Source organism: Lemur catta, chromosome 5 (assembly GCF_020740605.2).
Source record: "Lemur catta isolate mLemCat1 chromosome 5, mLemCat1.pri, whole genome shotgun sequence".
Lineage (NCBI taxonomy): Eukaryota > Metazoa > Chordata > Mammalia > Primates > Lemuridae > Lemur > Lemur catta.
In genome coordinates, this window is record NC_059132.1 from 41,368,399 (window position 1) to 41,393,031 (window position 24,633).

The window sequence follows — 24,633 nt, forward strand, 5'->3', positions numbered from 1 at the left end:
TCTCTACATAGAGCCTACGTCTACGGCAAAATAACATAGAGCAGGTGAGGAACTGGAAGATAATGTTATGGTTCAGGAGGTTGAGACCAGTCTATGAACTCCCGACTAATCAATCAGCAACAAGGAAGAAACTCGGGGAAAATAAGGCATTTATTTATAATAGACCTCTGAAACGAGGAAAGTAAGGCATTTTTGAATTCCAACCTAGTGTTCTTTCCATTACCTTTACTCAACAAACATTTGAATGCCATAAAGCTGTGAGGGTGGGTGCTCAATAAGCAGATGTTAAACAAGATTATATTTCTGTGAGAAGCAGCCTGACAAGAACACAGACTTTTGAGTCAGATTTTGGTTCAAAATCTCCTTGGGACTTGGGAACCCAGTTGTCATAAGCAAGCTACCTTATCACTTAGTGTCAGTGTAAAATGTGGTAATAGTGCCTGACCCAGTTTTCTTTTGCCTTCAAATATATTATTCCATTGTATTGCCAAGATGAGATCTCTTATAGGTTTATATACTACATACACTGTTGGTTTTAAAGTTATTTATTTAAGGAGGAGGGAGGGGATGGAGGTATGACTATATGATGAGTGCCAGGCGCACTGTCTGGAGAATGAGAACGGACGCGCCTGGGACTCTGACTCGGGGAGATGGGTGGGACATGGACAATGTATATGAACTGAACTTATGTACCCCCATGATGAGCTGAAATTAAAAAAAAATAATAAAATAAAATACTTCATTCCAAAAAAAAGTTATTTATTTAAAAATAGTTTACTAAGTTTTTATTTTTAAAAACATTTGAGCTATTCTTGGCACAGTGACACATAGCCTTGCCTTCATGTATGGGAAAGGGGAATAGAGGATATAATAATTAACTGTAAATACAAGGCTGAATTTGTAATGTTTGAAAAGATACATTAGGGATGAGAACCTTGAGGTAGGAACAGTTAGAACTCAAATCCAAAATTATACACCATTAGTGCATAAATATATGGCTGAAAATAAAAACCATTCTTGACATGTTTCTGAAAACTTTTTCCTGTGAAAGAAGTATTCTGAGTTATACGTGAATCTCATTGTTAAGGGGAGAAACCCTTCATTAAGAAACAGTACCTTTAAGGAACATACAAAGAAATGCTACGATGAGGATTGGTTGGGGTTTATCCACAAAAAGTAATTATTATCTAAGAATTAATTTAGTATCCCATGTTATTAATAGAGTCTGTAAGGAGAAAAGCTTAATATTTTAATACGTTTAGAATTCAGCCAATGTGGGACTATTTTGTAAGAATATTTGAAACTCTTCTCTGGAAATCAAGAGCTATATAAGGAGACCACAGATTCCGAGCCTGTATTTCTAGGACAAACCCAAACTCAGTTTCACCCTGCTTTTAGGTTCCAGAGTGCAGAGAAAGATATGTGTGTGTGTGTGAATATATATATATATGTATATATATATATATTTTTTGAGCAGAATATAAGAAACTCCTTGGTACTGAGAGCCCTCCAAGAGCCAGTAAATGTTTTGCCTTACAATATTTCATTTAATCCCATTACTGTAGAGTCATTATAGAAAAACAAAATTTCATGAAGCAACTTGGCCAAAAAAAACATTACTTAAAAGTTCACTTTACAGAAACAATGAACCTAACGATTCCTGAATCATGTTATCCTTGGACTATGGAAAAGTTGAAAAGATGTTCAAAGGTTTCAAATAAATGTACAGTAGTTTCATATTAAAAGACATTTACGTTCGAGGTACAGCCCTAACTTTCCAATATCCTTAAATGCCCTTCTACACACCTTCCCGTAATGCCACTTAAGTTGAACTATCTAGTGAGGTGGTTAAGCATTTACTGTGTCTCTAACACTGTCCAGGAGTAAAATCATGTCGTTTCCCTAGTTTAAGAGAATTTTACCCAACATCTGGTCGCCATAACGAACTAGTTCTCGGAAGTGCCCACACGATGCCGACAGCCCACTCCCTTTGCTCCCCTCCCCAGCAGGTTTCCAGGACAAATCCACTGATTCTAGCATTAACTAGCGCGTTCTGAGCCAGCCAAGTCACCAGCCCGTAACCCTTAGCCGGCACCGCCCCGATGGCGCCGGAAGTTGCTTTACGACGCTCTGCGCCCCGTCCCCGGATGTAGGGTTTTGTATCCGGATTCTTAGCGCGGACTCAGAGCTCCGCTTTTGCCTTCGCGGTTGGCACATGCGCGACAGCTCTTTTCCTTCTTCCTTCACTTCCACCAGCTTCCGCCGTCCCGGGAGCCTCCGCCGCCGCCGCTGAGGAGTCAGGAAGTTCAAGATGGCCGCCACGGAGCCTCAGTCGCTGCGGGACCAGCCAGAGTAAGTAGTCTCTGTGAGTGGGCTGCCGGCTGGAGCCCGGGGGACTGCCGAGTTGGAAACGGCGGAGACCTGCGCGGGCGGGCGGGAAAGTTTCGGCCTAAGGGCAAGAGCCAAACTTTGCCTTCCCCTGCTCGATACGTTGTGGAGCGGGAGGCGCGGGCAGCGGGCGGGCGGCCTTGGAGCTTCGCTCTCGCAGAGGCCGCGGCAGTTGGGGAGCAGGCGGCCGCGGCCTGCCGCGCGTCGTTGCCCCGGGAGGCGCAGGCGCGAGCGGCCTCTACAGGTCCAGTGCGCGTGGCGGCTGCCGCGGCAATGAAATCGCGCCTTCTCTCCCTCGGAGACCGGCGGAGCTCCCTGGCCGCAGCACTTAGCGGTATCGGTGTTGGGGACATGAGGGTCATTGGTGCCAGGTGGGGCAAGCCTGAAGCCTAGTCTTCGTCACGCAGTATCCCCGGTCGTCCGGCTGCTAGAGTCAGCTTTAGGACCTGAAAGCAGAGAGGTGAACGGGTGCTAGGGTCACACTCTAGGACCATCCCAGAGCCAGTCTGTGGCTACTGGGATACTACCCTTTCCATCTGGTACTCTTCACTCCAGCAAGCACCCGTTTTTTTTTTTCTTTTTGGTTTTTTTTCGCCCCTGCCTATTGGCAGCTTATCTACCAACTTGCAAACTTGAGGCAAAGTAAGAAAGAGTGCTTGGTTTTGAGGCCTGGCATTTTTTGCCTGCGTTTATAGTCTTTCTTTAGGAGGACTAGTGGAAGAAGTAGTGGGAATTGCTAGCTACTGCCAAAGCACTGTATGTCTGTAATTAAGCTAATGTAGGAATCCATGCAGCCAAGTGGAAACATATTTGCATATGCTGTAAGGGTTAACTGTTGCTTAACTGAAAGCAGTATTTTGTTTTTCATGTTTATGCTAGGGAAACTCAAACAAGACCGTACAAAAGAGAATGGATTTTAAAACAGTATTCCTCTAGTAACCATATTTTGTATCTGCACTATCTAATTTGTTTCTAGCCATCTTAGGAAAGAGGTATAGTCTCCCAGCAACTTGTGACTGAAAAACAGGAAAAATCTTTGCCACTAGACAACCTGACACTTCATTGTTGTGCATGCAGTTCTGGGCTCCTCATTCATCTGCTTGGCTCAGCTAGGCAGAGAATTATACCAAGTTTTTCATTAAGGGCGTTTCAAAGCTGCTTTATTATTTTCACAGTTTGATTTAGTTGAGAACAAATGGATTCTAAAGTTTGAAGCTAGATTTAGCCTCTTATTGTTTCTCCCCGAGTTCACTATGTGGCAGTTACAGTATGTACGCCAACATGGTACAAATCTCATGCTATACAGCTAAATATTCTACTAATCTGAAAAGTTCTGTAGTATTATGTCCATTTATTTGATTTTTAGGGATGGTTCAGATTCATTTTGAGGAGTGGGTCAGCCGTATTTTATTCACATACTGTATTCAAATAATACTAGATTTAATAATAATATATATAAGGCCCCTGTAGTGTAAATAACACTGAGATAACGTTTAACTTCCTTTCCCCTCCCCACAGAACATTTAGTGTAAATGGAATATTTCATTTGTATGTGTCCCATGTTCACTGATTTGAAAATATTTAACAAAATAAGTTTGACGTGAAAGCGAGTACTGTGCATGCTATGCTGGTCATAATGAGTGCCAAAATATAGTGTGCAGAATAGTTCTTTAGAGGATAATGAGTAGTTTACAGTTATATGGAATCTATTCAAAATAGAAAATTTAGGATAAATATAAAAAGTTTTTAAGCTTCCAGAAGGCTTTAATTCTTATAACAGTCCTCTAGAGGTAGATTCTGTTATTTTGACGTTATTTACAGATGATGAAACTGAAGCACAGAGAAATTAAGTAACTTGCCCAAGGTTGCACTAAGTGGCAGACACATTTAAACTTGGGCAGTCTGATTCTAAAGCCCTGCTCTAACTATACTGTGCTGTCTGGCCTCCCACTATACATTGCAACTTTTTTTTAAATTGCCTTTAAAGTTTGAAGTCATTTTTATTTCTTTACACTGTCTCAGAAAGAACCATTTTTTGATGTGACATCTCTAATTTGTTAAAACTTAATTTCCCAAACCTGATTTGGAAAAGATGTGGCCAGAGGGGAGGTTTGTGTTAAGATGAGTTAGTCTTTTAAACCTGCTATAATTTTTACATCTACATTAATTCTGTATTGAAAGTATTTTAAAGCCAGGTGTGGTGACATGCACCTGTAGCTTGAGCCTGAGAAACACAGTAAAACCTTGTCTCCCTACAAAAAAAAAAAAGAGTATGGTAAAGAAGCGGTGACTTTCACTTAGCTTACCGCTAAAAAACATTTTTTTAAGAATTGTCTAACTTGAAAAGTATCTCATTCATACACAAATTTTGAATTACTCAGTTCTTTCTGTCTCCAAAGCATAAGTTGAGTGTCTCCCAGATAAATTCATCAAGACTATTCTTTGGAAAAGTATGCGAAAGAGGTTAAAATAATACTAATGGTTGGTGATTGTACACTATATTATTTTAAAGTTGTTCGTGATTTATTTTCATTGTGCCAAATGCCCCGAGACCTAGATTGTTTGAAGAGTAAAACAACACTAATGAACAGATACTGTTAAGCACCCATATTGTCTGCACTTCTGATTCCTCTTTGCTTCCAAATAATATGATCTGAAGGATGTTAGCCAGTACTCAATAGATTCTCTGTAAATATTTTTTATGACAAATGTGTAGTAGACCAAGTTGGTATACGTATCCACTTGCTAAATGTGTAATGTTAAATTGTAAATGTAAATGTTGCAGTGTACATTGATATGGAATTTATATAGCCTATATTTATTATCAGTATAAACAATCTAAGAAGACAAGAAACCTTTTCCTGAAGCTTTAAAAGAAAGTTGTTGATAATGAACCTAATTTAGCTGTGTTAGCACAAGCTCATTGTGTGTAACAATTTATACCGTTGACTCACTGTTTCAAGTTTTCCTGATTTAGCTAATTAGACTTCAGTTGTTATTTTCTATGAAATTTGCTTTGAGAGATCAACTGAGGCCAGTGAAGGTCTGCTATATGCCTAGCCCCACTGAAAGAGAACTCTTAATAAAATCTAGGTTTATTAAGGTTAACCTAGTTGGCCCTAAGATGCTTGTAGCATTTTTATTAAGAACCTACTCATTATTTCTTGAGATAATATTCATTAAATTATGATAGAAATTGGTCACTCATGGGAATGACTCTTATACAGTAATACTGGGCATCATGATGTATTTCTGATTTCCAGAAGCTCTAGGAGCTAGATTATTTTTATTTTTATTTTTTGAAGGAAGTTGCTTCCTGTGTAGGTAAACTCTTAAGAATTTTGAATGGAACTCCTAAGACTTTTTTAAATTGTTAGAAAACATTAGAAAAGATAAAGAAGATTTTTCTTTGGAAAGGGAGTTAATTAAATTTAATTAATTTTGAGTATTGTGACTTCAGCAAATAGGTTATGTGCCTACTATGTGTGTACTTTAAAGCACTAAAGATATAACTGAGCTGAGATACAACTAAGCAAAAGCAAAATCTTAACTTTCAAGCACTAAGTCTATAATAGGTAGTAGAAACGAGTCTTAGTCTAATGAATGCAGCTTTTATATGTTATTCTGCATACATCATTTCATTGACTCATAAAATACTTAGTGCCTATGATAGGTTAAATAATCTTCTGTGCCCTAGAGATAGAACAATGAACTAAACAGATAAAAATTCTCCTGTCATAGTGCTTACAGTATAATAGGGAGAGACAAACAAGAAGAATTATATTAGGTGTTGGCAATTGCTATGGAGAAAAATTTTAAGCACGAGAATATATGTGTGGTGGGGTGAGGGGGTTGTAATTAAAATGGATTGACCAGGAAAACTTGACTGAGAAAGAGACATTAGAGCAAAGACCTAAGGTAGGCCAAAGGAGCCAGCAGTGCATGTATCTGGGGAAAGCATTCCCAGCCGGAGAAACAGTAAGTGAGATGTGGGTATACCTGTCCAAGGAAGGTGGTGTGTTCAGTGTGCAGATGGGTAGATTTTAAAAGATGTGGTGGGGGAAGGTGGTATAGCTGGAGCAGGTGAGTGTGGAGGGGCAGAGTAATAGGTTCAGAGTGTTGAGGAGGTTGGGCAGGTAAGTATAGGGCCTTGTAAAGGATTTTGGCTTTTCTCTGAATGAGGGAGGAAGTAATAATCAAGTTTCATGAAGAATAGTTACATAGCATAACATTTTAAAAGCATCTTCAGTCAAATGGAAGAGGTTTTGACTAACTTGAAATGTAATACCAGCCTTCTCACTGGCTTAAACCCTTAAACCTCCTTGAACCTCAAAGTCTCATCTGTCATATGGAGAGACTACATTTTTTGAGCACTTAGTGTGGGAGCCTTTTATAGTATGAACTCATCTAATTATGGTGGTAAACCTATGATTTGTCAGTACTGTTATTTCCCTTATTTCCCCAGTTTTTACAGTTGGGGAAACTAAGGCCAGAGGGGTGCAACTTCTCTAAGGTTACAATAGCTTTGTTGTGTTGAAGGCAGCATTTAAACCAGGTAGTTTGACTCCAGCTGCTCTTGACAATATTCCTCAAAATAACATTCTTATTAGCCCTGTCAGTTCCACGGGATTGTTGTGAATAAACATATTTATCCAGCATACATACAATAATAACAACTTATTGGGGGGGGGGACTTGGTCTGTGCTAGGCACTGTCATAAGCATTTAGCGTCTATTCAGCCATGTAAGCTTCACAACACCCTTTCAGGTAGGTACTGTTATTTTATCCATTTTGTAAATGATATGCCTGAGAATCGGGCATCTTAAACTTCCCAAAGTCACACAACTAGTTAAGTAATGGAATCAGGATTTGAACCCGGGTAGTGTGGCTCTGGAGAGTGCTTAACCTTCAACTATTCTTTGAGGACAGTTAGGTAGTTTGAGTTTTAGCTTAATGACTAGAATTTTATATATAAAACTTATATCATTCTCAGTTTTTAGAAAGGTTCTTCATACCTAGCTTCATAACCTGAATTGTCCTAATTTTTCTCAAACTTTTCTACCATATAAGTCAAGGTTCAGGAAAAAAAGACATACCTCACTTTCTGGCTTATGGAGTGGGAGATTACTGGGGAAGGGGGTTAGTTACCTGTATGAGAGTATGGCCTGTATTAGAAATAAAGTTGAAATGTCTTTGGATCTTTTACTTAAATCTATGTAATTTTTCCCCCTCCATAATAGAGCACTGTTGGTGCTTTTTAATAGCAAGGTGCGGCACTTTCTTTTTCCAAGTCTTTGAGAAAAATTAATGATCCAGAGAACACTACTATATTTATCCTGTATCTTCTCGTACTCCATTAGAGAGAAGTTGGCCCAAACTAAAGCCTGACTTTTGCCGGAGGACATAGCTTCCTCTGCATCTCTCTTCAATACTTTTTCCTTCCCCGTACTGCATGGTACCAGAAATGGAGGCTGGCAATCTGACTCCCCAGAATTAAAATTCTTTGAATACATTGTTATGTGGTGGCTTTGTGTTCTCCATTCCCCCTCATTGTCAGCTAATAACTTCTCAGTCATACCACCATTTTTCCTCCCACCCCCACCAAGTTTGTTGAAGACTGACATCTTCAATAAACTTGGTGGCCCAGACTCTATACCCCATCTACTGCCATAATCCTCAGAAATACCGGTGTCATTTTAGACAGCCTAACCAGCAACCTAATCTTGCAGTTCCAATGATCCTCTAATTCTGTCTCAACCATTCACTCCCAGAATCACATACTGTATCTTATCATCTTCTGGAATTGGTCCACTTGGAATCTTAACCTCTGTTAGACCAGTGTCTTTCGCAAATTTAATACCCTGGCAACACTGATCTGCTTGTAGTTTGCTATATAAAACTATGTCTTTTGTCACCTGCTTTCTCTACCTGAAATGCCCCTTTCCTCTTCTGGTTAATTCCTTACTCATTCTCTAGGACACTGTTATCCAAGCTTTATTTTTTAAACCATGTTCTTTCTCAATTAACATTTCTTCTCTTCCCCCAAAGTCTCTGCTTAACAAATAGGGTTTTTTCTGTGATCTACAGAACATCTGCCCTGACTATTCTCAAAGTGAGTTTAGGTGATCCTTCAGTGTACCCATAATGCCCTTATTCATGTCTTTATCATTGCACTTCTCCAATGTTTTGTAGTAATGTCACGTGACTTTCTTTTCCACTGGACTGTAGTTTTTTTGAGGAAGGCCTATACTGGTCTTCAACATCTCTGTTTTCCTGCCACCTGGCTTAATGCCTACATGTGGTTGGTGGTTTTTAGAAAATTTTAAGAGATTGACAAATAGCTTTATGATTTTTTAGTTTGCAAGGGGTTATTTATAGTATATGGAACAAATACTATACTTAATAAATGTATAGGCATATATAATTTGAAGGCCTGATGAAATAATTTATATCTTTCTCCAAAAATAGTATGAAAGTCTGAATTTGGGTAATTTAAAGTCACCTTTGGACTCATGTTCTAGAATGTGATGGTTTATTATGGAGTGACTTTAAAGGGAAAAGTTAAATAATGTTTCTGAACTGCTATTTAACCTGGGATTACTGAACATCAAGGGGCTGATGAAGTAGTTTAGAGTCATAGACTCTTACTCAGCATAACTCCACTTAGGCATAGAACCCCCTGTTTACTTAATTACATTTTGCATAGCACCTATTAGTCTTAACATATTTGGGGAAAGTAATTTCTCATTTGAAAGTCATATTAAATAACTTGCTGAACAGTTACTGGTTTGAACCATATGAAATTGCTGATATAAGACTATTGGCCTGCAAAAGGCCCTTCCATGTGAATCAACCTAATGTTACATGATTGCTTAATGCCGTCTACAGGCCAAGAGTCCTAACTCCTGGCTGGTTCTCTTTGAAGTTTTAACCTTTGGGGATGTGTTTATATGGTCACCATCATCAACATCATTTACCGTGCACATTGATTGAGTGCTTATTTAGGATATAGCTCAGTATTGGCTCTAGAGATTTTTTTTTGTTTTAAGATGTAAGGTGAAATCTGCTCAAAACAGATGACCTGCAAGGTTTATTTTAGAGACGTCAAGTTTAGTGGATTTCAAGTAAAGGAGATTAGTCTCGCAGCATATGTCAGTATTGATATGTTTTATGAAAAAAGAAATTGGAACTGGGTATGGTGACTCATGCCTGTAATTCCAGCACTTTGGGAGGCGGAAGTGGGAGGATCATTTGAGGCTCAGGAGTTTACGACCAGCCTGGGCAACATAGCAAGACCCTGTCTCTACAGAAAATTTTTTTTAGAAAATTAGTCAGCTGTGGTAGTGCGCGGCTGTGGTCCCAGCTCCCCAGGAGGTTGGGGTGGGAGGATCGCTTGAGCCCAGGAGTTCGAGGTTGCAGTGAGCTATGATCGGGCCACTCCACTCCAGCCTGGGTGACAGAGCGAGATTCTGTCTCTTAAAAAAAAGAAAAGAAAGAAAGAAGGTGAGTTTTTCGGTTGTTTTAAAGTATGTGTGAGAAATGCTGGCTTAAAAATCAAGGTACTAAGTGACTATTTTAACTAAATCAGCATTAACAAGGTTTTACTGTACTATAATTTTTTTAACCTCACCCCGTTATGTATTTCCTATAATGCTTTTGATATGTGAATTCAGCTATTAAAACACGTTAAAGTTACATCACCATCTAACTTAGTTCTTGCTGTACACTTTCCTTGAAATAAATGAAGCTCTTCTGAAAAAAATTTTAGTGATTAACTTTATATATTACATTGAGATGTATTTCATCATTACAATTATTTTATGACTCTTTGAATACTTGATTAAATGATGTGATTTTAAAATGTGTTTGGTACATACATAGGGTGGAAGATGCTGATAATTCTGAGAAGAGTATAAATGAAGAAAATGGAGAGGTGTCAGAAGACCAATCTCAAAACAAGCACAGTCGTCACAAAAAAAAGAAGCATAAACACAGAAGTAAACATAAGAAACATAAACATTCTTCAGAAGAGGACAAGGATAAAAAACATAAACATAAGCATAAACATAAGAAACACAAAAGGAAAGAAGTTATTGATGCTTCTGATAAAGAAGGTATGTCTCCAGCAAAAAGAACTAAACTTGATGATTTAGCTTTGCTAGAAGACTTAGAAAAACAGCGAGCCTTGATTAAAGCTGAACTTGACAATGAGTTAATGGAAGGAAAGGTCCAGTCTGGGATGGGGCTCATTTTACAAGGTTATGAGTCTGGCTCTGAAGAAGAGGGGGAGATTCATGAGAAGACAAGAAATGGAAATAGGTCTAGTACTAGATCTTCAAGTACCAAGGGGAAACTTGAACTTGTGGACAATAAAAATACTGCAAAAAAACGAAGTAAAAGCAGATCCAAAGAACGGACTAGACATAGGTCTGATAAAAAGAAAAGTAAGGGAGGTATTGAAGCAGTTAAAGAAAAAACAACTAGGAGCAAGTCAAAGGAGAGGAAAAAGTCTAAAAGTCCATCCAAAAGAAGTAAGTCTCAAGATCAAGCAAGAAAATCAAAATCCCCTACCCTTAGAAGGCGATCTCAAGAGAAAATTGGGAAGGCCAGATCTCCTAATGATGATAAGGTTAAAATTGAAGATAAAAGCAAGTCAAAAGATAGGAAAAAATCCCCAATTATAAATGAACGAAGTCGGGATCGAGGTAAAAAATCCAGATCTCCGGTTGACTTAAGAGGTAAATCCAAAGACAGAAGGTCACGGTCCAAAGAGAGAAAATCAAAACGGTCTGAAACTGATAAGGAAAAGAAACCAATTAAATCTCCCTCTAAAGATGCTTCATCTGGAAAAGAAAATAGATCACCCAGTAGAAGACCTGGTCGTAGTCCTAAAAGAAGGAGTTTGTCTCCAAAACAACGTGATAAATCGAGAAGAAGTAGATCTCCACTTGTAAATGATAGAAGATCTAAGCAGAGCAAATCACCCTCTCGAACTGTGTCCCCTGGTAGGAGGGCTAAGAGCCGATCCTTAGAAAGAAAACGAAGAGAACCAGAGAGGAGACGACTTTCTTCTCCAAGGTAACTTGTTTACAAAATGTTAATTTTTTTTTGTTACTAATGCACCAGATTTTAATGGGAAAACTAGAACTTGTGGACTTGAGTTTAATAATTTTAAGCATAATCCAGTCCATTTAACTATTTACACTTTTGTCAGTATTTTGATTGGGGGTATTTTACAAATACTATGCTTGATGAGAGTCACTTCCCCTCCCCCGCCCCTGTTCATGATTTAATGTAGTATTTAATTTACTAACTCCTTTAATTCCAAGTAATTTGGTTGATAAATCTTCATGGGGGTGGTGCAGAGAGAATTAATTACTTCATTGAACAGTATGGGCTTAAACTCCTAACTTTGAAAAAGGAGAGGAGTAATCAGTTTAAAGATTGTGATCTGTTTATTCTCTTGCATTTGCATGATTTTGAATTTTAACAATATAAAATGAAACTAATATCAACTTTTTTGGCCCCCCAAATATACTAAAACTTGGACACTTTTTTCTTACTAATTATGTTAGTTCATTTTGCATTGTTACAGAGGAAATACCTGAGGCTGGGTAATTTATGAACAAAAGAGGTTTATTTGGCTCATGTTTTTGCAGACTGTACAAGCTTTATGTCAGCATCTATTTCTGCCAAGTGTTTCAGGGGGCTTCCAGTCAAGGCAGAAGGCAAAGGGGGAGCAGGCCTGTCACATGGTGGAAGGAGGAAGGGAGGGAGGAGGTGGTGCTACGGTTCTTTAAACAACCTTCTTTAGACAACTGGCTCTAATAAAGTGAGAGCTCACTCATTATCTTGGGAGGGCACCAACCCATTCATAAGGAATCTGTCCCCAAGACCCAAACACCTACTCAGTCCTGCCTCCAACACTGGGGATCATATTTCAACATGAAATTTGGAGGGGCCAAACATCCCAAACTGTATCACAAATACATACCTCATTGTTGAGAAAAGTATCTCTTAAGTTTAGGAAGAATAGTGCAAGAAATTATTTTATTTTGAATCAATTCAATTATAATGATAATTCACATTTGAATAATGCATTCAATCTATCAGAGTTCTTTTCTCATAAATCCTCATGTGATTATCTTAACTCATGAGGTGGGGGGCTTTCATACCTAATTTATAAATGTGGAAATAGAGAACTTATATAATTTACCTAGAATCATAGAACTAAATTATTCGGGAGAGTTGTTTAGACTAGTCTAAACTACTTTAGAAGTTGAAAAATTTGTTGGGTGAGGTGGCCTGTGCCTGTAGGGCTGGCTACTCAGGAGAGAGAGGCAGGAGAATCCCTTGAGCCCAGGAGTTCAAGGCTACAGTGAGCTGTGATTTTTTTGGGCTATTCTACTCCAGTGTGGGCAACAGTAAGATCTCGTCTCTTTAAAAAAAAGAATGTTGCCTTATACTATGTAAGGATGTCATGAATTCTTAACCATTTACTGTATTTATATTAATATTTTCTATATATGGGTATAAACTTTGCAAAGTGCTCTGTTCTAAGAGACTCTTCTTTATTTCTAAGTGGCAATGTAGTGAAATACCCCTCTTTTTCCTTTAGCTTTCTATATTAAGATAGTGTTTAGTTTTACTGATTCTGTTCCCTAAAGTGTTTCTTAATTATCCTGGTAGTCTTTCAGTTTGCTTTTGGTTGAAGAACAAATTCTGAGGAGTTTATTAAGTACCAAAGCTGAGTATCTGAAACAAAAATATTTTTTTAAATTACAGAAGTGGCACATACCAATGAAAGAGAAATCCAGATAATGCAGAAATCTGTAAATTTGCTCACTCTAACCCTCCACTAGTCTTAAGAAATTTATGTCTTTCTAGCCTTTTTTCTGTGTGCATACAATTATATGAATATAAGGGTTTTTTTTTTAACGCAAATAGAGTTATGCTATTCATTTTAATGAATGGCTTGCTTTTGCCATGAAACACTTCTGTGACAGTACGTACAGATTTTTTTTTCTCAATCTTCATAGTAGCAACATGGTATTTCAGTGTAGATATGTCATAATTAATCATTTTTTGTTGAAACGTGAAAATTTAGATTGCTTCCAGTTTTACACTATTGTTTGCAAAGATATTCATTGGTTATCATAAGGTTTCTTTATGGAATAGATTCATAAAAGTGAATTTGTAAAGTTTCAAGGTATGTACATTTACATTTTGGAAAGTTACTGCCAAATTTCCACCCAGAAAAGTTAGACCAGTTTCTACTTCCATGATTGTGTGGGACTGTCTTTTTCCCCAAATCCTTATTACCAAGACACCTTGTAGTATCATTTTGTTATTCTTTAATTTAAAGAAAAAAAACTATTTTAATCTAAATTTCTCAGGTCACTAATAAGGTTGAACATTTTTATTTTCATTGCATTTGAGCATATAACAAATACTCCATTCCTTCTATACTCTTTTACTTTATCTCATCCATTTATATTTTTACTTTTGAGACAGTGTGTTTGTATGAGCAGATTGTGTATAAATAAAAGAATTTCCTCAAATGGCCTTGCCAAGAAATAACTATAAGTCTGAGTCTAAGTCTACCTTTACTCATTTTGGCTAGATTAGAGAAAGGTTCTTTTAGGTTCTGAACACCACGTTCAAACATGTAAGACAGGTGGTATTTTTATGTTTTGTTAAATGGGGAAAATATTACAATGTTATTTAATTGTGAAGACAAACCTATTTACAATCTGACTTCAGATTGAATAGTTCTATTAAATCTGGAATAACACTAAGAAATATGCAAAACCTATTTTAAAAAATTAAATTGTAGATAGGCCTATTATAATACACATGAGTAAATCTTATTGGAATATACTTGTGAAACAGGTGTTGAAAAGTTGATTTTGAGGAGGAGAGACAGATATTTCCTTAGTTCTGAGGTTAATGTTGATTGTAAGAGGCTATTATACTTAATTGACGTTAAAAAGGAGATTCTTAATTGCAGAAATGTCAAAATGTGAAAGAAAAAAAGTCCTAGTATTGAGGAAAATGGAGTATTAGTACTTGGGTAAGTTTTATTTGAGTTGTGAATTTGAAATTAGAAACAGTGTCTTTAACAGTATGAATAACCTTCAATAATTCTTCAGATTATGAGATCAGAGGAAATAAGACTTTTTATTGTGTTTACCATGACACCAAAATGTCATTGTGGTCATCTGAATTTTTTTGTTGCAAAACACATTAATCGATGTTTACTTTCTTTAGGCTAGTGTGCCTTTTTGTATAGGTAAATGTTCTTCACATGTATAATTCATTTAGTTTGATTTATTTTTCTGTTAATTTGCATTTGATCTCCTTAAGAACACGACCTCGAGATGATATCCTCAGTAGACATGAAAGATCAAAAGATGCCAGCCCCATCAATAGGTGGTCTCCAACCCGAAGAAGAAGCAGATCTCCCATTAGAAGGAGATCTCGTTCCCCACTCAGACGTAGCAGGTCTCCAAGAAGAAGAAGCAGGTCTCCTCGAAGAAGGTAAAGATAAATTACATATAATATCCTTTTAATTCATTAAACTCTGAATGTTTTTGAAGCTCAATAAGCTCAATTGGTAGGTTTTCTCTTAGACATTTTTCTCTGAAAAATTGTAGCTGTAGTTCCATACTTTCTTTTTACCGGCATGTGCTATTCCACACCCATAGGTTTTTATTTTACACAGTTTTCCCTTCAAATTTAAACAAATCCTTGCTCATTAAAAATGCAATTAAATTAATCTTTTAAAAGTAGGACTTTTTTGTCTCTTTTATGAGTGATAAGTACTAAATGAGCTAGGCTTGGGTTTTTGTTTTTGTTTTTTAAGCTAGCAAGATAGATTGTAGGGATAGTAGATATGGAGCCCAGTGTCCTGTAATTTTATAATGTTCTTGTATTCCATATATTAATACTTCCTGACAACTCTTGGGCAAAAACCTATTTAATTCACCAGAGAAACCATTTTATCTGAAGCACATATACTTTAGTAGTTCGTTGGTTAATCAAAAAAAGCTTTTAGAGCAGGAAATCATTTCTTAAAATCACATATACATTAGATATTTTAACCTAAAACATAAGTGGACATTTATTTGCCAGTTTTTTAACATTTTTAATTGAAGTTATACATGAATATAGTTTTAAAAGATACCAAAGGCTTATATTGTAGCCATCTTTACATGTCTCTGAGAATTTGTATACTACATTCCTAGAAATAGAAATGCATAGTCTAAGAGTACTTTGGACAATGAGGGCTTTTTTTTAATACCACCCCTCATCCAAGTTTCTGTTTTGCCTAATTTCATCACATTCTTTATTTTTCCAGAGTCAGTATAGTTGTTATGATCATATGCATCGTCATTGCTGAGCAAATAGGGGAGGAAGAGAGGATCTTCCTCCTGAGGCTCCTGTCTGCTGGCTCCAAACTGATTTCTAGAGGCTGCTTGTATAGTTATGCTTGTGGGTTTGCTTTCCTTTCGCCATCTTGGTATTTCCTTGTTTCTCTTTTACATTGTGAATCCATTTCCTGTGTCCAGTGTCTTCATGTTTTTTTATTCCCTTGTTTTGGTAATGCATCTCCAATAGCTTTCTGAGGAAATCACATGGAAAGAACGTTTTAGGGGACCTTGTATCTCTAAAAAATGCCTTTTATTCTCATTGCTGATGTGGAAAGGAATAGAATCCTAGGTTGAAATCATTTTTCCTTGAGAATTTTGAAATTGTTGTTTTGTTCTATTTTCCAGTATTGCTATTAAGGAGGTCCTATTCTGTTTCCTGGGCTTTTTTAAAGGACTTGCTTTTTTCCCCTCCCTTCCTCTTTATAATAAATGTCCTGTGTTCTGAAATTTTACTGTAATGTGCCTTGGTGTATGGCTCTTTTTCTTCTATTTATTTTGCTGGCCACTAGATAGGCCCTTTATAGCAGTAAGATTATGGCCTTCTATTTTGGGAATTTTTTTCTCTCTCTTTTTCTTTTTTTTGCTTCTTCCCCATTGCTTCCTCCCCCATCCTCCCACCAAGTTAGACCTTCTATGTTTCACTTACTTCTCCTCACTTATCTTTCATGTTTCTCGTTTTGTTGTACTTTCAGTCTAGGTGATTTTTCTCAGTCTGCCTTCTCACCATTCCATTGATTATTTTAATTTATTTGTTTAATAACACTCATGTTTTCTGGAAATAGCATTCTTTCTTTCTCAGATGATACTGAGTTTATTTTGTGTGATTTTTGTTCTTCATAGTTTTTTCCCTGTACTTTTTTCTTCCCAGATGCCTTTTGCTGCTTATCCACCTTTTCATTTGAAGACTTTCTTCAAACAGCTGGATCCTTCACTTCTGCCTATTCAGATTTAATAGTTAGGCACTGAGAAAGCTGAATGGAAGCTTTTTTCAATTGTGACAGTGTAGAACTTGTCAACTAGTGGCCATCACTTCAGGGTACTCAGGTAGAGATTTTTTGATATCAGTGACTATAGATTTTTCTCTTGGACTAGTAAATTTCTGAGAATCCTCTCCTTTCTGGTTGAGGGAGCATATAGAACTAACTGGCTGTAGAGTTCTGATCCTTCATAACATAAACGTCCGCTTAATCCCTCTATTTTTGGTACAGTGTCTCCCAGCATCTGGTACCAGTTTTTATAACAACCAACACTTCCAGAAAGTAAATTGTAAGTGTTCTGCTAGGATGTGAAGGGAGTGGTTGGCATTTTCCACTGAGTTGGGGAGGGGAACATACAGAGTCTGGCTGTTTCTAAAGGCTATCAAGCAATTCTGTTTTCAGCTTTCATCTCACACTCCGTCTTTCAGAGGGTGAGGTGTCTCCAATTCCTGAGGTTTCTGGGGATGTTGTAACATACACTGACTTATTTCTGATTTACCTTGTCTGTTCCTATTGGACTACTATTCAGCTCAATTTCATTTGTTACTACTCTTCCATCCAATGTGCACATTTCAGGATTTCATTGATATCTATGCTGTCATAGCTCTTAAAATTCTCTTTGCCTCAGGATTTTCTTTTTAAGTGTTTTTATACTGTCATTTTGGTAAGGTTTCATTAAGTTGAGTTCATTAAAAATTATGTATCACTTACATAAAGTAAAACTCACCCTTTTTGGTGTAACATTGTATGAATTTTGATAGACACATAAGTCACATAGTCACTGCAGTCTTGCTAGAGAACATTTCTATCACCCCACAGTTCCCTCATGTCCCTTTGTAGTCAGTCTCTTCCTGGACTCCAGTATCTTTCTGTGTACCTTGGTGCTAGAAGAATACAAAGAAGAGTAGATATTGATTCCCATAGAGCTTACATTTAAGTGCATGTTCATGGAAAGCATTTTAGTTTAAAATTTAGTAAGAACTGTAGCTATGTTTTAGTTATCTTTAGCAAAGCTGATTATCTCAATCTTTCGGACATTATTATTTTACTTAAAATTTTTAAATGACCTTTAAGAGTTTTAGATTCACAGCAAAATTGAGCAGAAGGAGTTCCCATATATCCCATACCCTCTCACATACATGCCTTCCCCCACTTTAATTGACTGTCTTTTAAAAATGTCTGTCTTTTCCTTTAAATAGGGACAGAGGTCGGAGGAGCAGATCTCGCTTGAGAAGGAGGTCTCGATCACGGGGTGGTCGTAGACGAAGGAGCAGAAGCAAAGTAAAGGAAGATAAATTCAAAGGAAGTCTTTCTGAAGGAATGAAAGTTGAGCAAGAATCTTCATCTGATGATAAGTAAGAATAGAACTTTTCTGTAACTTCATTCTTGCCATTTAGACAAGCCCTATTTGACTTGAAAGTCATTAAATAATTTCTACTGGAATATCATAAGTGAATCCATTAATTTGGTCCTGAATTTAAAAGTTAATCTTTTGTGCATATTGTGTAGGTTATGTGGCAGAGGTAGTGGTTTTCTGAATTTAGGGGTTTCGGCTTCAGCTAGAGTGACTCTTGGGTCATCCTTTTCTTGTGAGTCTTCCCTTTGTTTTTATTAGGAACCCAGATATGTTAGTCCGGCCAACAGATTTGGGAGGGAAATTTCTATACAAAGTTTAGATTTTACATTTTGTGTCAGATGGTACATACTTTAAAATTGAAGTCCTGGCGGCAGGTGTCCCATTACAATATGAAAATGGAGAAACATTTCAATGTGTAATAAAATAGTGGGGAAATTTTTAAGATGCTGACTTAGTTGTCTGTGTCTACGTGGAATATCTCAAAAATAAATAAGACTCATCTAGAGCAGTGTTTCTCAACAGGGTGTTATTTACCTCCTTCGGGATATTTTGACAATATGTGGATACATTTTTAGTTGTTATCTCTTGGCTAGAAGCCAGGGATAATGCATCCTGCAATATATAGGGTAAACTCCCCAAAAACTATCCATGTCAAAAAATCAGTAGTGCTAAGGTTGAGAAACCCTGAATAAACGTAGGAGATTAAAATAGTTGAGTAGGGGAAGGGTGTTCTCTATAGATCTGGTATAGTCGTAGTGCAGTTTGCTTATGCTTCTTAAGTGAACGTTCAGCAGATAGGATCATAGAAAAGGTTGCACTGGGAGGGATTATAAAGATTGTGGAGGTCTTTGAGGGATAAGTGGGGAGGGTCAGAGGCAATGTTTTGGGGTAGAGAGCCACTTTCTCCTTCAGACATTTGCATGTGCATTTTTGATAGGGAAGGAGTTTTCATGAGTTTTCAGAGGTTTCTGTGATCCAGAAAAGGTAGCAATTTACTTACCTGTACTAGCCCTCGTTTTATAGATGAGAAAACTGAGGCCAAACAGGTAAAATGACTTTATTAAGGTCATGGAAGAACCAAAGTGTCTTTTTTAAACTTAGAGATCTTTCTTTTGTTCCTAATTTTGGTACCATGAATAGGTGAGGAGAAAACTGAGACAAAGGAAGGTTAAATTACTTGCTCGGATTCCAAACCAGGCAACTGAAACAGTTTAGAAATGAGAGTAATAAGGCTTGAGACTTTTGCTCTAACTTAATGATACTTACATTTCCTAGTCTTTGATATTAAAATGTATAAGAGTTATTGGTTTTAGAATCTGTAAGGATGTTTGCGCTTTTTTTTTTAAAGCCTTGAAGACTTTGATGTAGAAGAAGAAGATGAAGAAGCCCTAATAGAACAGAGAAGAATCCAAAGGCAAGCGATTGTTCAGGTATGTGACTTTAGTGAAATTTTTATCAATCCTCTTAAATAATCACTATTCTAAGTAAAATAAAGATTTTTTTTTTACTTTAACGAGGAAGTGACATTAGTAATAGTTCAACAGGTCTTTATTAAAAGAAAGTGTATGTAATTTGTGAGATTTGAAATGATAATTTTTTAGTTATTAAAACAGTTGTCTTTATTTGTTAAATATAGAACTCTGATATAAACTGCTTTTGTAAGATAATGAAAATGTGAAGTTTGCTTTCTTTTTTTTTAAATTAATGAACACAAATGAGTATAGAATAAATGGGAGGATTTCATTTAACAAAAAATTAGACCTGTTACTGTGTGAAAAAATAAACATTTTAGCGTCTAATAAAGTAGTGGCAAGTTTTCTAATGTTAATATGGCTGTTTAAATGAAACATTTGAAAAATAATTTTAAGACGGGTTTACAGCTAGATGATGAAGAAAATTGGGTGGGGAAAGGGTGTTATATGTAGATCTTGATATAGTCATTTAATGATAAGTTTTGCTGCCTTGGAAGATTATCAGTTCTTCCTTGGACAGAAGACAAAAGAAAGGAACAGCTGTGGCAGCTCAGCTAAACATACCTAGAAAACCATAAATAAAGTATGTCATGTTGGAATGCAGGAAAGAATTTGAATCACCAGAAAGGAAGTAAGGCAAAACTGGAATTCCAAAGAAAGCTTACTTTTCTGGGGCACTGGTGAAATTGTTGTTATTAAACTGATATCCCTGAAGACATGGTTGAATCTTCTTTTGTTCTTGCCCAGGTCCACAATCCCTTATCTCCAACCCTTGGGGCCAGATGTGCTTCAGAACTCAGAAATTTTTGAATTTTAGAAAGGTAATATGGTGCATCCATTCACTTAGCGCCATCAGTGGGGTCTTCTGGAGGAGGCCCCATAATCAAACCCTTCAGTCTTTTCTGCAGTGGGGCACACTAATAATCACATGGGGGGAAATAAGACAATACATAGCATCTCATCTGGTCAGGTTGTTTTGCTACCTGATGAATATGCACCAAATATAGAAAAACTTACAGATTTTTGTGAATTTTGGAATTACATAAGGGATTGTGGACCCGGTTCAACCAAAGTGTAAATACCTTTTTTCGTTCTTGTTGTACATTATTTGACACTTTCTTTTAACTTTTTAATGCAGCAACTCTTAACAAATTTATTCAGAGAGCATCAGATTTATCAAAATATTGTTATGTTTTGTATTCTTGTTGCAGAAATATAAATATCTTGCTGAAGATAGCAATATGTCTGTGCCATCTGAACCAAGCAGTCCCCAGAGCAGTACTAGAACACGATCACCTTCTCCAGATGACATTCTGGAGCGGGTAGCTGCTGATGTTAAAGAGTATGAACGGGAAAATGTTGATACGTTTGAGGCCTCCGTAAAAGCCAAGCATAATCTAATGACAGTTGAGCAGAATAATGGTGAGTGAGATACGTTTTTGTCAAGACCATGTTTTTCTCTGAATTTTTAGCTTTATAACTTTAATTAGAGAACTTATTTGGGGTGAGATTTGGGATTGGGGAAAAGTGAAAGGGGTTAGGAATGTTGCTCCTGCTAAATATTACAGTGATACATTATCAAATGTGTCCTTATGAATGTTCTCTATAAATGTGTTTTTATTCATGTATCCTTAATATATACTGAACTCCCACGTACTCATTACCTTTTGTTCTGTTTGTAGAGTATTTTAAAGCAAATCCCAGCCATGATTTTATTTCACGTGTAAATACTTCAGTTTGTATCTCTGTCAGACGAGGACTTTTAAAAACATTATGTGAAAGAAGTTTCCACTCTTTGGGTTACCCCAAAATATAGTGTATACAGGAAAGTCAGGATAAATGCATGATTATTTTCCTTTATTTGACAGTATTTTAGACTAGAATAGAGTTGGTGCCCTAGCAGCATCCAGAGATGACTAATGAGATTTTGATTATTTTTATTAGGTTTTTATTATTTGGTATCATTATGTACTTGATGTGTTTCAATCCATTGCTGTTATTTTTATTTTTGAAGCTCAGATTGTTTGCTCCAACCAGGTTAGGGAGGGAGCCCTTTTAAATTGGTTTCTAATGTCCTTTGACCCAGTCCCTTTAATACTGAATGTAGCTTTCTTTTTACGACAGGGGCAGCAAATTTTTATGTAAGGGGTCAGGTAGTAAATATTTTAGCCTTTAGTAATTAAACTTTTTTCTCACGCTGTTCTATATACTGAACTCTACTGTTCAAAACCATCCCCAGACAGCACATTGATGAATGAGTATGGCTGTGTTCCCAAAAACCTTTATGGACACTGAGTTCTGAATTTCATATAACTTTCGCTTGCCACAAAGTATTTGATTTTTTCCGCCCTGGACACTTAAATGTGAAAACAGACCCTACAGAAACAAATGGCAGCTACAAACATCTGTGTGCAGTTTGCTGGCTTCTGGTCTAGCAAGGCTCATCTTGTGCATATCCTGCCCCAGAGCAGAATCGGCTATTTCTTCGAGGAACCCTGGTTCCATTTAATAGGAAATGCCATTAGACGTCACAGGACACCTAGGGGTACCGATTATTTCTGGGCCTTTTCATTTGGACAAAGTTAGGAAATATATACTTTTTTGGAAAGAAAGTTCATACTGATACTACCAATATTTTGAGAGTATAGAGGTTTTATTAACTTCTATCAGATTTTATATTTCTATCTCTTTTCTCTTACAACGAAAAAGTTCCTAATAACACAGTTACTGGTATGTTATTCTTACGAAACTTTTATATACGTAAGATATCAGTATGATTATCATTGCCAAATGTACTGAATGCAACTTGAAATTTCAGTGGTTCTTTTTGTTCTTAGAATACATTCCAAGGTATATAAGCACAATTCTATTTTAAAATCATTTAAAATAATTCTCTGTATGGTTATACTACCAGTTTGCTAGATTTAGGTTTATTTCCATTTGCTTTTGGTTTTTAGAAATTGTCTTTTTGTTTTTTAAATTATTAAATGTGTTTTGTGTTTTACACACACACATCAGTATGATCTTTTACATTCCTTTTTATAGGATATGCCATAGTTTATTCAGTCTTCTAATAGTGTATATTTGGATTGTGGGCAGTTCTTGTTATCCATTGCATATTAATTATAATAGCATTGTGCATTAAGTCATTTTTCTATCCTTGGCCACTGCATTTTAGGATAGTTCTTGTAAGTGAGATTGCTGGGTCAGAAGAATGAATGAATATGTTATTTTGCTATAGGCAAATTCCCCTCTTGTATTAATATAAAGGCTGTACAATTTTGCCATCCCATAAGCAATTTCTAAGTGCTTGTTTATCCAGATCCTTGTTAACAGAATGTTATCATACTTTTGGGTTCTTAGCCAGTATCAGAGGTGAGAAATGGTATCTCATTGTAGTTTTAATTTGCATTTTCCTTAATGGAGGGAGGTGATAGTGAGCATATGTTCATATGCTTAAAGTCGTTGCATTCTTTTTTTCTTGGAACTCATTTTAATTTTTTTTACCCAGTTTTCTGTGGGATTATTGGGCTTTCTAAGGGAGAAATAGATGTGTTGTCTATAATCAGTGTCTATATTGGGCATATCAATCCTTTGAGATTTAAAGAGTAACTTTCATTTTAATACAAGGCATTGTTTAGCTGTTATTCATTTAAACTAAAGGGTGAAAGTTAATATTAAGTCTTTCAACTTTCTGAAATGCAATGATTCAAAATTGAATATCAATGGGATACTGATGTGTAAGAGGAGGAAAGTTTGAATTACTGTTAGTAACTTTTCATTGACTTGTGTTTTAATTTGTGTCTCTTCCTTTTTCAAATATGAATGCTAATTTCCTTTAAGGTTCATCTCAGAAGAAGCTCTTGGCACCTGATATGTTTACAGAATCTGATGATATGTTTGCTGCGTATTTTGATGTAAGTAATTTTTTAAGTCAACTGTTAAACAGAAAAAAATATGTATAACATGTATGTGTATATATACATATATATCAAGAAAGAAGGGTAAAGCAAATGTAATAAATATTACCATTTGGACAATCTTGATGAAGGGTATCTGAAAATTCTACTAATGTTGGACCTTTCTTCTAAATCTGAAATTATGTCAAAATTTTAAAACAAATATGGCAAAACAATTTGAGAGTTTCAAAAATGTCACATACCAAATGACTTAAATGTGTAGTTATTTGTGTGTGAATTATGTATATAGGTAAACACACACATAGACATAGATGTGGTTTTAGGTGAGGTAAGGAGATACCAATATTTTCCAGGTCTTCATTAGAACAGAGTCTGCTTTTGGGCCTCTGTATTGTGGGCAATTGAGAACTTAAGGATTTGGAGCCTAATAGAATTCATTGAAGAGTTGGAAATGTTATAAGGAGTGGATTAAGACATTTTGGTCATTTAGCCATTCTTTTTCTTAAAGATTTATCAGTGCCTTTTGTTGAAAAGGTCTTCAACCAAAAATACACTCAAAAGCGTGAGGCCATTTTCAATATAAATTTCAAAGAACATGAGAAATATGAGGCCTTAGTAAGATGAGGTAGGGAGGATAAACATAAGGAATTAAAGTGAAATAGGATAAACAGTGTACAGGCCCCTGAAGACCTTGGTAATTGGCTCAAGCAATGTGTTATGATAGGAACACCAAAAATTAGGTGGATTAGGAGAGGGTAACGTAGCATTGAGCCAAAGTGTTGGCACTCATTTGCCTAGGTGATATTGAAGGATCTTCTGGTTATCATGGAAAGTGAGTGAAATGCAATAAAGAATCTTCAGAAGTATCAGATATTCTTTTTTTTTTTTTTTTTTTGAGACAGAGTCTCGCTGTGTTGCCTGGGCTAGAGTGAGTGCCGTGGCGTCAGCCTAGTTCACAGCAACCTCAAACTCCTGGGCTTAAGCGATCCTACTGCCTCAGCCTCCCGAGTAGCTAGGACTACAGGCATGCGCTACCATGCCCAGCTAATTTTTTTCTGTATATATTTTTAGTTGGACAGATAATTT

The 24,633-nt window shown here is 36.5% G+C and overlaps 1 protein-coding gene across 12 annotated transcripts in view; it reads left to right on the forward strand.

The window, feature by feature from the left end:
- Positions 1–2,154: 2,154 nt before the first annotated feature.
- The window catches only part of PRPF4B (pre-mRNA processing factor 4B), a 36,901-nt gene continuing 14,422 nt past the window's right edge, over positions 2,155–24,633 (forward strand). For all 12 annotated transcript variants that reach the window (XM_045551609.1, XM_045551607.1, XM_045551610.1 and 9 more), the window contains exons 1-7: positions 2,155–2,352; positions 10,270–11,466; positions 14,755–14,928; positions 17,998–18,153; positions 19,504–19,585; positions 20,839–21,049; positions 23,471–23,544. In XM_045551609.1, coding sequence (XP_045407565.1) covers positions 2,312–2,352; positions 10,270–11,466; positions 14,755–14,928; positions 17,998–18,153; positions 19,504–19,585; positions 20,839–21,049; positions 23,471–23,544 — 1,935 coding nt within the window. In that variant the 5' untranslated portion in view covers positions 2,155–2,311. The remainder of the gene's footprint in view (positions 2,353–10,269; positions 11,467–14,754; positions 14,929–17,997; positions 18,154–19,503; positions 19,586–20,838; positions 21,050–23,470; positions 23,545–24,633) is intronic.